The sequence below is a fragment of the Equus asinus genome, chromosome 26, assembly GCF_041296235.1.
Source record: "Equus asinus isolate D_3611 breed Donkey chromosome 26, EquAss-T2T_v2, whole genome shotgun sequence".
Taxonomy (NCBI): Eukaryota; Metazoa; Chordata; class Mammalia; order Perissodactyla; family Equidae; genus Equus; species Equus asinus.
This window is the reverse complement of record NC_091815.1, coordinates 38,614,232-38,628,029: the sequence shown is the minus strand read 5'-3', so window position 1 is coordinate 38,628,029 and position 13,798 is coordinate 38,614,232. Positions and strand designations below refer to the sequence as shown.

Genomic DNA, 13,798 nt, shown 5'->3' with positions numbered 1-13,798 from the left:
ACATTAAGTTTTGACAAGGAAATGTATGTAAAACATACTTCATAAAGTGGGTGCTCAAAGCCATAAATTCTTGTCATTTCTGCACATGAACATATCATTTTCATTGTTATTCACCAACAATTCTAAATTTAACGCTAACTCTACATCCAAAATATCATGGCACCTATAGTTTAGGTGAGTGTCCAAACTCTGATGTCTTAATTTCTTGTACTCTTTTGTCCTTCCAGAATCATCCACATAGATCTACCCATTCTACTAGATCTCTTTACATTCTTACAAACTAAACATACTCATTATATGATCCAGCAATCACACTCTTTGGTCTTTATCCAAAGAATTTGAAAACTTGTGTCTACACAAAAACCTACACATGGATGTTTATAGCCAGTTGATTACCAATGACTAAACCTTGGAAGCAACAAAGATGCCCTTCAGTAGGTGAATGTGTAAATAAACTGTGGTACGTCAGACTATTAATAGACTATAAATGAGTCCTAAAAAGAAAGGAGCTATAAAGCCATGAAAATACATGGGGGAACCTTAATTGCATATTACTAAGTGAAAGAAGCTGATCTGAAAAGGCTACATATTGTATTATTCCAACTATGTGACATTCTGGAAAACGCAAAACTATGAAGACAATGAAAAGATCAGTGGTTGCCAGGGGTAGGGTGAGGGGAGATGAATAGGCAGAGCACAGAGGATTTGTAGGGCAGTGAAAATACTCTGTATGACACTATAATGATGGGTAAATAACATTACACATTTGTCCAAACCCACAGCATGTACAACACCAAGAGAGAATGAACCATAAAGTAAGCTATAGACTTTGAGCAATTATGATGAGTCAGTGTAGGTTTATCCTTGGCAAAAATTATACCATTTAGTGAGTGATGTTGATATTGGAAGAGGCTATGCATATGTGGGGGCAGGAATTATATGGTATTTTATTGTAAACCTAAGATTGTTAAAAATAAAGTCTTGACAAAAATCCAAACAAATGACACAGTTACTCACTGAGGAGTGCATGAATGAACTGGTTTGTTTATCCACTAACATCATATTATCTTAAAGACGTTTAAGAATATTTGATTATCAGGAAATTAAAAAATTACTTATTTCTGGGGACATTTATTTAAGTTGGGAAATGAACTCATACTTGAATAAATTTATCTGCACCAAGGACTTCAAGCTATATTTGAAAGAAAAAAGAATTAGCTTATATTTATGCGTCTATGTGTTACTCAGCATGGCTGTAACTTCAAATAGGAGTGGAAAGTACAGGCGATTATGATGTTGAGGTTGGCAGGGGTCAAGTGAAATAGAGAACTTAGAGCTAAGCATTGGAGTTTGGTTTCTGTAGAGTAGACAAGGGAGACCATAGAAATTTGTAAGCAAAAGAGAGCCATGCTCAGATTTGTGTTGTTCAGAAATTTCTTGGACAGATTGTCATAAGCAAAAGTGGCCAAAGATAACAAAAGGATGGGACTCTACACTTCCCTCTCTCTTATAGATAGTATTCAATAGTTTCACCCGTTGGCATCTCCCATTAGACCAAGATCCACAAGAGTGTGAATTTTCTTCACTAATATTTGCTTAAAGACCTACAATATACTGTGTCTCTATAGAAACTTGGAGGAATTGATTCATTGGCTAAATGTATCATGATTTCTAGAGTCTTATCAGTAGAATGTCAGAGAAAGTGGGCCAATTATGGTTGGATTTCTATAACACTTAGGTGATTTTGTTGACAATATTGGAAATGGCTTGGATCATCATAATAGCATACTAGAATGTCTGGGCAGTTTTCTTAGGGGCCCTGAGATTTTAGATATGACCCTCTGATGAAGAGGGGTGACACTAGAGATGGAGACATGTCTCAAGATTCCAGCTTTATTACAATTGAGCTGTCAAGCTGGGTTTGAGAAAAAGCTATGGCATCAATAGATGACCTCCTCAAGGTCTTTCTATGTGTGCTCAGGGGATAGAATTCAATCCTTGATCTGGCCTTAATGTGTTGTAAATTCCATGTACACACTGGTATCAGTTAAGGATTTCTTGGGCCTCTGGGAAGTGGGGGTGACTTTTTTCTGTGTGAAAATCCAATGATCCAACTGTGTGTATGTCACCTCCTGTGGGTCTTCTGTTTCACGGTCCTGCATAAAAGGGAGATGATGAGTGAGGATGTGTACATATTCGTGGGGACTAGGAATAAATGGGACTGCATTGAAGAGGATGGGCTGATGAGGACCTACCTCCCTATTCACCATTTTGTCCACCTCAGGCTCTCTGTCCATTATAGCAGCATCTGTAGGGGATAGAAGTTGTATAAACACCTGGTATAGCACTTATGGATCTTCATTTCATATACAGACACCAAGATGCAGACAGAAGCAGTGGATGCCTAAGATTACTCATCTGCCCAAAAGCAGAGTCAGAAATTCCACCTCTCTAAAGTTCAAAGACCCATCCTAATAAAGGATCCCAATTTCTATCCTGTTGATTCTCTCTCCTCATTTCTGTCTTATATAGATTCTTCTCCTGGATATCAGTGGCTGCACTGGATGTGAGGATACACAGGAGAATTAGGTAATGGTATGCAGACAGAGAGGAGGTGCAGAGCACCAATGTTCTCTCTAGAAAGCACTAGCTCTGTAGGTCCTGCCTTGAAGCAAGCATCAGCCTGCAAGTGTGGAACACACACTTTCTCACTCTCATCCCAGCTCCCCACTTTGCCCAGCTAGCACTGGCCTGTTATTCCCAAGACTTACTCTTTTTAGCAGGGCACCAGTGATGAATGAGGAAGAAAAGAAGGATAGCAAGGAAGATGATGGCCACCAAAGACCCAGTCAGAACAGGCAGATGTTTGGAGTTACCTGGAGGAAGATGTGAATCCAATAATAAGCAAATCATAACAACTGTCTTTCATTAAGTGTCTCCCATTTATTGACTGTTAGGTAAATGCATAAACATCTCTACCTCCACCACACCCTTGAATCAAACAATTTAAATTCTCCAATAAAAGGAAAAAGTGAAATCAAGGTCAAAGTAAGTTGAGTTGCTTTATGTCTTAGCCAGAAAATAATGCCAAGAGGTGTGAGCCTAGGGCTTCAGAATGCAATGTGTTTACTCTTTGTGGGCTCATGAGGCTTATATTAGGTTGATGCTCTGCTGATGAAGCAGAGGGAAAAGACAATCCTTTCTACTAGCTATTGCTCAACATATTTTGTTGTTGTCCATTTTTTGCCCCAAGAAAACCAGTCCTTTTGGGAACTAGGAGGAAAGTTGACCAGCAGGAAGTTCTGCCTCCTATCTCTAAGATCTGAAGTAACTGAAAAGAATATTGGTATTCACCTCCAAGGAATCTATCTATATCTCCACATATGATTGGAAGTGAGGGTGAGGTAGAGGTTTTTTGGTGAGAGGACTGGAATGGGGCAAAATTTATGCCATGTATAGATCACTTTCTCTGTTCCAGGACCTGTGTTGTGTGTGTGTGTGGGGTTATGCTTTCACATTTTTGGCCTGACCTCATTCTCACAGAAAGCCCAAAAAAGAAGAGATTTAGCCTAATTTTATTGTGGATAAAATAGTGGATCAAAGAGGTAATCATACCGAAGTAGAACAATGATTTGAAGCCAAGTGTCTTTATCTTCCTGGTATCTGATTATACTAGGTGCCTTCATTTGCACCTCCCTGCATACTTTCTTTCTCTTCTGCCAATTATGAATTTACATGTTTTGAAAATAATTGTCAGAAAGTAATGAATGAACCTTAGACCAAGCAACTAGGAAAAATCAGACCCAGTAGAACCTTTCTCCAAATGATTCTACCTAAACAACAGATCTTATATCCATCAACTTCATTCAGTTCGTGTCCAAGTTAGCACCATATTGTGCTAGGAGGTGGCAATTGTCTCTTACATAGTCCCCTGGCTCAAAGCTATGCAGCTTACAATTCATTCTTTTCATATAAGTCAGTATTAACCATATATGGTTTCCTAGTAAACCATGATATGACTTCCAATGGCAGTGAACATACAACACAATCTCTTTGTTTATACTTAGTTCTCTTATATAATCTGTATCCTCTCTATCTTTCTACATTCATCTTGTAATTCTCTCCGACTCACTCACAGAATTTCAGGTATAGACTTTTCCTTGGACATAACATTGTTCTCTCTTTGGTAACTGCAAGACTCTTGGAATATTCTTCCATCAATCTTCAAAGAGTTAAATACTTCTTGTCATTAAGGTCACAAAATAAATATTGCCTGATGAGTGAGAGATTCTCTGCCACTCATGCTAAATTGTCCACTAAACATTATATATCACTTTATTTTAAATTTCCTGCATAGATGTTTCACAATTTATCATTCATTCATCCATTCGTGCATTCATTTTTCTGCCCTCCCACTTAACTATACTGCAATATCACCTTTCCAAGAGCAGAGGGCAAATTCATCTTGTCTGCTATTTGTCTTAGGCAGAAAAATGCATCCCCCTTTGTAGCCGCCCCTGATGCAGGAAGGGTTAATAATCACTGGAAAGGGCTTGCCAATAAACTGTGACCCAGAGGTGAGAAGGCCTGTCAGCCAATGATGGGTAAGATCTCCAGGGAGAGGCAACCTAAGCCAGGCGTGGTCACCTCGGGGCACAGATGGAGACACAATATCGATATTGGGAGCAGGAGGGGCTGTTGCCTAGGATGCCTTGCCTGCTCTGAGATAAAAATATACGAGCACAGCAAAAACATAGTAATATCAAAACAGAGGCCGAGGGAGGGCTCCTTGAGAAATCACTAAGAATTCTTGGCATTCGCTAATTATTTCATCCAGAACACCTGTGTATGTTTAACAGATGTAAGCTATGTATATATTGAAATGCTGGTTATAATAAACTCAGAGTGACCATCAGCCCTCTCCGCATGTATCCTGATGTGTACATTGGATTGCGACACTGACACCCTTCCCAAAATGTCCATGTCCCAATCCCCATAACCTGTGATTATGTTATATTACATGACAAGGAGGAGGTAAAGTTGCAAATCGAATTGTTTGATAATCAGTTGACTTTAAAATAGGGAGATGATCCTGGATTATTTGAATGGGCCCAAAGTAAGCACAAGGGTCCTTAAAAGAGAAGGAAAGAGACAGAAGAAGAGCATCAGAGAAAGAGATGTGATGAAGGAAGGAGGGTCAGAATGATTTGATGTGAGGTAAACTTGATCAATCATTGTTAGTTTTGAAGATGAAGGAAGATGACCACAAGTCAAGGAATGTGAGCAGCCTCTAGAAAGTGGGAAAGACAAGATAATGGATTCTCCCCTAGATCCTGCAGAAGGACTTCAGACCAGCTACCATCTTGATTTTAGCCAAGTGAGACCAATTTCAGACTCCTGACCTCCAGAACTGTAAGACAATTTAAAAAATGATGGTGTTTTAATCCACCAAGCTTGTGGAAATTTGTTATAGCAGCAATAGGAAGTAAATACGCATTGCATATCCAGCACATGGAACGGTACTTGACTGAATAAATTAATGAAGGAGTAATATATGTAGGTGAACTCAGTTCTCTTGCTGCAAGGCTCTTGCTCTACTGAGTACATCAAGGTTGCATCCTAACAGACAAGAACTCACTTCTGTTAGAACTGACAAAACCACCAGCTTCTCCCTTCCGTTCCCTCCCTCAAGTCCTCATGATTCTCATCTCCAGTTAGGAATGAGGACAGAATAAGTGTGACCTTAAGTTTATCCTTATCTTAGTGGCAGAAAATTAGAGATTTATCTATTTATCTCTACATTGACCCAAGCCCCTTCTGCTGTTGTATAGTCTAGGGATCAGAGAGGGAAGGTGTCAAGGCCAAGATCACAGAGCTGGAAGGTGGCTGAGTCAACACTCCAACTCAAAGCTTCTCTCTCCCAGGTTTCCACAAAGATAAGAAGGATCCTTTACTCACCAGTATTGGAGCTTTGTTCAGTGGGTAGAAGCCAACTACTTGAAGAGTTTCCTAGAAAACAGGACAGGAGAGAGATGAGGAAATGAAGCTTCCCGTCCTCTACCCTACCGAAGCTCCTTTGTCTTCTAACGCTGAGCTCCTGGGAGTCCTGGGATCACCTTCCTGTATCCATAGGGACTTGACTCCCTCCCTTCAAGTTGCAGAGAGGGAGCAGAAGTTGATGATGACAGGTACCTGTACTCAAAATGAGTCTCTTACCTCGCAGTAAAGGCTTCTGTGCCACCTGGGAAATCACTCTGTGAGTGAGAAACCAGGAGGGGCTTCTGAGAAATGGATAATAGGGAGAGGATGATGCAACCTCTGATCTCCCAAAACGACCTGGTTGCTCCTCTTCCTAACTCTGCCCTGACCCCTTTCTCCATCTGCCTGGATGCATAGACCTTCCCAATGTGGGCATGCATGCAAGATATGAGGGAGGACCTTGGAGGTGCATTCTCAGTTTCTTTTTTCCTTCCTCTTTATTTATCTATGCTTCTTTCTCTCAGAATTACTAAGCATCCCCTAATTATCAGCAGGACACCCCTCAGATATGGCTTTAAAATTTAGTCTGAGTCACAAGACACAGGGCAAATTTGGAGCTTCCTCACCTATGACAGAAAGGTACAGCAGGTCACTTGGGTCTGACCACACAGAGGGAGAGTTATTGAAAGAGCCGTAGCATCTATAGGTCCCGTTGTGGGCTGGGGTCACAGGGCCCAGAGGGAAGATGGCCTGGAATGCACCATTGTGGCTCTGCCCTCCAGCAAGCCAGAATTCATGGGCCTCCTCATCCCTGGATAAATGGTACACATCAAATGAGCTCTCAGAGCTGCAGAACAAGGTCACATTCTCTCCTAACCTCACCACGGGGCTCAGCTGGGCTAAGAGAGAAGGTTTCTTGTAGAGGCCTGGGAGAAAAAGAGACAGTTTAGTTAGAGAGGCTCTTCTTCCTTAACACATGAAGGACCTGAACTGAGAATTCACTCTCCCTGTTCTCATGACTTCTCTTTCTCTCCCTTTCCCTCTCATGTCTATCTCTATCCTTCTACTTTCTCTGTTTATTGCTCTCTCTCTATGTCTCTGACCTTGCCTCTCTCCTATTTGGTTTCCTTTTTGTATTTTTTTTTACTCTCTCTGTCTCTCCTTGGATTTGTTTGTTTGATCTGTATCTTTTTCTTGCATTCTGAGTCTCTGTTTCTGTCTTGACCCTATCTTTTTGCATCTACCTATGTATCTAGGTATCTTTATCTATCTATCTATCTATCTATCTATCTATCTATCTATCTATCTATCTATCTATCTATCTCTCATCTATCTATCTATCTATCTATCTATCTATCTATCTATCTATCTATCTATCTATCTACCTATCTATCTTCATCTCCATGACCAGCCCTGCTTCTTTGTCTCTCTAATTCGCTTTTGGAATCTATCATCCACCCCTACATCACCATTTTTCTCTATCTTTGTGTCTCCTACTCAGGTCTCTGCTTTTTAGGGTTTTTATCTCCCCCTTCCCATCCCCTTTTCTTTTTCTCCACCTCTTTTTTTATGTGTCTCTGAGTTAGTGTCTGTCTCTCTGTTTCTTCCATCCCTCTGGCCCATTCTGTGTGTGTATGTCTGTGCACATGTACACATGTGTTTCTATGTCTCTGCTTTTCACTGACTCTGCTTTCTCTCTGACTGCATCTCTCTGTGGGCTTTTGACATCAGTAATCCTGCAACATCGAAGTGACCTTGGAACATGTGCCTGAGAAACTTCAAGAACTCATAAAACACACAATATATAGTGGCTGGTGGCTCCTTCACCCAGGACTATGGTATTCTGGGGCACATTGTGGCTTAACCACATGGAATTAAGTCATGTCGGAGTAAAAAGAGCATCTATGGGTGCTACATGGGAAGAGGACACAGGACTCATGGGGAATCAGTCTGAGACAGGTCAGCTGGGCCCTGAAATGTGAGTCAGGTATGTGGTGTGCCTTTGGGTTCTCCTGGTAGTGAAGAGAATATGGAGTTAAAATGGAACTTCTAAACGTTCCCAGGTCTCTGAACAAACTCAGAGAGGAAGGGCACCCTCCCTTTGATATGTGCATATCTGTCTGTATCTCTTCCTTTACTCTATCTCTATTTATGACTCCCCTGTCTTTGTCCCTATATCTTTCCTTTATATTGTAACAAATGCTCTATATTGTTTCTCCTCTTTCACTGTCTCTCTTGGTGTAGTTGTCACCAAGTCTGTCTCTCTTCATAAGAAGCCAATTTTCATCCCCTTCATCACCACCTGGAGCTTTTAAGTCCTGGAACATCCCACCTGCATCCAAAAGAGGACAGGGGGCAGGTCTGGAAACTCTCACCTGTGATCTTGATGTTCAGTGGGTCACTGGGTGTCGACCACTCATAGGAGGAGTAATTGATAGAACCAAAGCATCTGTAGGTCCCCGCATGGGCTATCGTCACAGGACCCAAGAAGAAGGTGGCTTGGGAGCCCCCATCATGGAACTGCCCAACAAGGTGTAAGGGGCTCTCCATTACCCCCTCTCTGTGAAGAATGAAGCTGTCAAACACGATCTCTGAGCAACACTTCAGGGTCACATTTTGTCCTGATTGCACCAGGGGACTCGGCTGGGCCAAGAGGGAAGGTTTTCTGTAGATTCCTACAAATGTAGATGTTGTGAGTTTAGAGGAAGCCATCCTTTCTTGCCTCATCCCATGGAACTTGGAATGAGTGAGAATTTCTCCTCATATCTGTCTTTCTCTTTCCTCTTTATGTCCTTTTCTATCTGAATGCCCCCTTCTGTCTCTTTCTCTCCTTTTCTCTATTTCTCTGTCTCTAGCAACATCAGACTCAATTCCCACTGCAAAGTCTTTGGCGCTTTTGCTGTTTTTATCTGTTTCCTAGAGACCTCTTTCCTGCTTTCTGTGGTGGGGATGGGAGAGTGACTACCATGGGTTGCATTTCCGGTCTCTCTTATCAGCTCGGCCATGCTTTTTTTGATAAGTTGGAATTCCTGATAGGAGATAAGAATTAAGCAGTAAGGCAGGGACCTCCCAGTGTCCACCCACCTTGTGCCTGAGGGAAAGGGACACATCTGCCATGTCTGTGCCTTCTCCATGGTCCCAGCTTCCATGGAGTGCTCCCTGAGTCTGGCTCCATGAACACTGACTCCTCCCTATGATACTGCAGTCTCGTGGTGGCATCACTAGACTGTCCTTACCTATCGTTAGGTAGGCTCACTTCTGCTTTTGGGCTTCTAATTCATCCTTCACCTGGGTATCTGTATTGCTTACCTATTGCTGCTGTAACAAATTTCCACAAATGTGGTGTCTGAAAAGGACACAAATATATTATCTTATAGTTCTTGATGTCAGAAGCCCAACACGGGTCTCACTGGGCTAAAATTAAGGTGTTGATAGGGCTGTGTTCATTATGAAGATCAAGGGGTGAACCGGTTTCTGTGCCTTTTTGGGTTTAAAGAAGCAACCTGAATGCCTTGTTCCCTTCCTCCATCCTCAAATCCAGCGATTGCTGGTGGAGTCTTTCTCATGCTGCAAGACTGTCCTGCTTCCTTCATTCTCTTATACGGACACTTATGATGACCTTGAGCCCACCCAGATAATCCAGGATGATCTTCCCATCTCAAGGTCACCTGATTAACAACCTTAATTCCATTTTCAATGTTAATTTTCCTTGGATTGCAGCATAACATATTGGTAGATTTGCAGTATTAAGATGTAGACATCATTGAGGGGTCATTATTCTACCCACCACAGCACCCCAGTCCGTGTATTAAATCCTGTTTTATCTAAAATACTTTGAGTGGTTCTTGTAGTTCTAACTGGACCCTGACTGACACCCCCATGAGGAAATTCTGGGGTTAGGAATATTGGGACAGTGAATAGCCACTCTGGATAAGAGCTCTCTGACCTGTGACCACAATCACCAGGGGGTCACTGGGTGCTGACCACACAGAGGGGGAGTGCCTGTAAGAACCATGACATCTGTAGATTCCTGCATATTCTGGGGTCACAGGGCCCATGAGGAAGTTGTTCCGGAATGTTTTGCCCTGGAGCTCAGGGATGTGGGCTCCATCATCCTTGTCCAGTCTGAATGTGTCAAACCCAAGAAGAGAGTGACACTGAAGATTCACATGCTGTCCTTGAGGAACCACAGGGCTTGGCCAGGCAGATAGGGAGGGCTTGTCCTGACCACCTAGGGTAGAAAGAGGCACAGCCTTAGAGGAGAAAATGGGGACCTCCTCCCCTCCATGTGCTCAGAAGTTCCTCCTCCTTCCCCATAGTTCTAAGGCTCCTTTCCAAACCTGGGGGTACTCAGAGCTACGTGAAGACTCCCCAGCACCACATAGACATGGCAGCTTCCTACAATATGTATTGACTGAGAATTTTGAGCAAGTACTGAATAAAAGACTCTTACTAGATGTTGATGATGAAAAAATGTTAATGTAAAAGAAGACAAAATAGACAGTGAATAGAAGAAAACCTATGTGAATGAAGTCACATCAGCTAACACATGAAGCACATTAAACCATTGATCCTGCAACAGAACATTCTGGAATTTCAGGGGGTCATGGCATACAGTTCTCCCACCTCTTCTGATAGAAGGATGGCAGCACCACTCTGCAGCCCTGCATTTCCCTCATGGAAATGCTGGAGAACTTGAGTTATCATCTTGTCCTCAGAGGGTCTGTCATTCCTGGCACTGCTTCCTTCCCTTACTCTACAGACGACACCATTTTATCTCCAGACACGCCAGCCCTGAGCACCACAGTCTCCTCCAGGAGCCCGTAGAGCCTGGTTCAACTAAGAGGAAGAGTCTGGGGAGAGTTTATAGACAAGAATTGGGGCCAGGTTTCCAAGGGAACCCATTTTCTGGTTCACAAGAGATTTACCCACAAGGCTTACAGAAGTCAACCCATCACCCAATGTCCTATGCCTCCTGCCCTCCTGTTACAGGAAATATTTGGGATGGGTGGCAACCCAAGATTTGGAGAGAGGACTCACCCATTTGTGCCCAGATCCTCTGGACCAAGAAGAACTCTGGAAAGAAAGACTCATATTGGACGGTCCATCTCCACACAAGACCTGGCCTCCCACTCCTGCCCTTGCCTGGCCTAGGAGCCCCACCAGTGAGGCCCGTGCTCGGCAGAAGATAAACTCAGCCAAAAATGCCCACCTCTCCCCACATGCACAGGGTGCTCTACTGTGGAGAGACACAGACTTCCAGGCCAATATTTCCACCATAGTGTTCAAGCCCCTTTGTTCCCTTCCAGGACTCACCAAGACACACCAGGCTGATGATCATGGGCGACATGGCGTAGCTTCTGCGGAACAGGAGGCAGCGACCCAGCAAAGCTGATGAGTACACAGGATGTTGCAAGAAGAGCCAAGCTCATGTAACTTATAAGTTGACCACAGTGTGGAAGGATGACGCACACAGGCTCTTCTGACCCTACATATGGCAGAGGCGGGGGCCAGGTTGAGGGCGTAATCGAGCTTCCTGGAAAATGTTCAGACTAGAACTGTCACTTCAGAGCATTTAATAGGGTCAGACTTGAAATAAAATCTTAGACCCAGTCCCTCCTAGGCTGAATGATCAAATTCCGTACTTCGATTAAAGGCCTCTGACGTATTTTTGTCGTTTGTATGTGAACTTCAAACTCTTCATGTGTGTTAGATATCTAACATATCTAATAGATATTATTAATATTATACCAATTGTAACACATAAATCAAAATGTATTTCCACACTGATATTTCTAGTATTGAAGCAGTGCCAGTTAAAAATGATTGAATTTCTCAGTCGAAGGTTTATGCACTTATCTGGAATCGCAGAGTTCCACTTTGTTTCCAATAAACAAAATGTAAATTTTGGATATTGCAGTTTTATCTGGAATTCATCTTATGTCCCAAGAATCCAAACTCATTGCTCTCTCTCTCTCTCTTTTTCTCTAACTTTAAATTATATAAGAATATATAAATATCCATTAACACAGTACTATAGAAAATAAACTTTCCAACAGCCAATTATGAATGTTAGAAAAAACTTGATAATATATACCAACTTGAAAACCATTGCAATAACCAATCAAATTTACCCATGTGTTTTTGCCTTCATTCTGTTCCTTGTTTGACCCTTACAGCTTCTGAAATTTGCATAAATGTTTCCATTATGTATCATAAATAGAGTTCTATATCATTCATGCTTGTAAAACTTGTAATTTTTATAAGTTGTATGTGTGTGTTTATACACGCACACACCTATGCACCCACATTCGTAGTCATTACAAATGAAAAAAATATAAACTTTGAATCTTACTATTTTGTTCTCACATTTATATTGCTGACACATATACTGATTTTTATAGCTCCATTTCATTCTTTTGGATTTCTGTATACTATTCCTTGCATGACTATATCAACATAGACTTATCCATTCTTCTTTTTATAGGCAATTTTGTCGTTTCAGTGTTTCCCTGTTATGACTCATGTCTTTCTGATTACTTCTGTATTTAATCCCTTGCATGCATATACAGGATTAAGTGGCATATCTAGCTAGAAGTGAAATTATTGGGTTTTGGAACAAGTTGATGTTCAACTTTAATAGATAGTGCAAAATACTTCCAATATGAGCAAAAAATCACCAGAGGAAGAATGTTTATGAATTTTATTCCTTTTTTCAGGGAACAATCTTTTGGTTTCATATGTTTTTCTCTGTCATGTATGTATGTATGCACACATATGTACATGCATGTATGTATTTTTGTTTATTATCATTCACTTCTTTGCTTCAACTTACTTTTGAATTCATTTACTCTTTTGAAAAATGTCTTAAAGTGAGCTTCAGATCTTTATCTAAACCTTTCTTCTCAACACAGTCATTTGAAGCTTAAAGTCCCTTACAGCACTGTTTTATCTGGATCACTCATCATTTGATATGGCAAGTGCTCATTTTCACTAAGTATGACATATTTTCTTTTTCTTTTTTGATTCTTTATTCCTTTTTTTATTGTGATAATATTGGTTTATAACGTTATGTAAATTTCATGTGTACTTCATTATATATTGCAATTTATGTGTAGATTACAACATATTCACCACCCAAAGACTAGTTACAATCCATCACCACACACATGTGCCTAATCACCCCTTTTGTCCTCCTTCCTTCCTTCTCCCCTCTGGTAACCACCAATTCAGTCTCTGTTTCTAGGTGTTAGTTTGTCGTTGTTTTTGTCTTCTACTTATGAGTGAGATCATATGGTATCTGACTTTCTCCCCTGACTTATTTCACTTAGCATAATGCCCTCAAGGTCCAAGTATGTTGTCACAAATGGCTGGATTTCATCCTTTCTTATGGCTGAGTAATATTCTATTGTGTATATATACAGCGTCTTCCTTATCCATTAAGTATTAAATATTTTATGCTTTCCTTTGCAATGTTTTTCTCTGACCCATTGGTAATTTAGATGTGTGTTCACAAATTTCCAAATATCTGATGACTTGTCAGCTAGTTCTTGATCAAATATTTCTATTTTAATTCAGCTGTTGCTGTAAATCATATTCTCTATGATTCATTATTTTAAAATTGATCTTGCTGAATGTTCCAAGGGCACTAGACAGGACTGTGGATTAGGACATTTTAGGGTGGAAGGTTTTCTAAATATCATTTAGGTAAAAAGGGTTGAACTGCTTTTCACATCTTTTATATCCTTTCTGATTTTCTGTCTACTTGGTCTCTCACCTTCCTAGAGGGGAGTGCTGATATCTCTAGCTATAATTTGGA

At 41.1% G+C, this 13,798-nt stretch overlaps 1 protein-coding gene across 2 annotated transcripts; it reads right to left on the bottom strand.

The window, feature by feature from the left end:
• Positions 1 to 1,879: 1,879 nt before the first annotated feature.
• Positions 1,880 to 11,400, bottom strand: LOC106840907 (killer cell immunoglobulin-like receptor 3DL3). Of its 2 annotated transcripts, NM_001323784.1 has the most exon segments (10): positions 1,899 to 2,084; positions 2,087 to 2,156; positions 2,256 to 2,308; positions 2,772 to 2,876; positions 5,959 to 6,009; positions 6,606 to 6,905; positions 8,355 to 8,654; positions 9,926 to 10,210; positions 11,020 to 11,055; positions 11,296 to 11,353. In NM_001323784.1, coding segments are annotated over 10 exon segments (1,275 nt in total). In that variant the 5' UTR covers positions 11,330 to 11,353; the 3' UTR covers positions 1,899 to 2,043.
• Between the last annotated feature and the right edge of the window lie 2,398 nt (positions 11,401 to 13,798).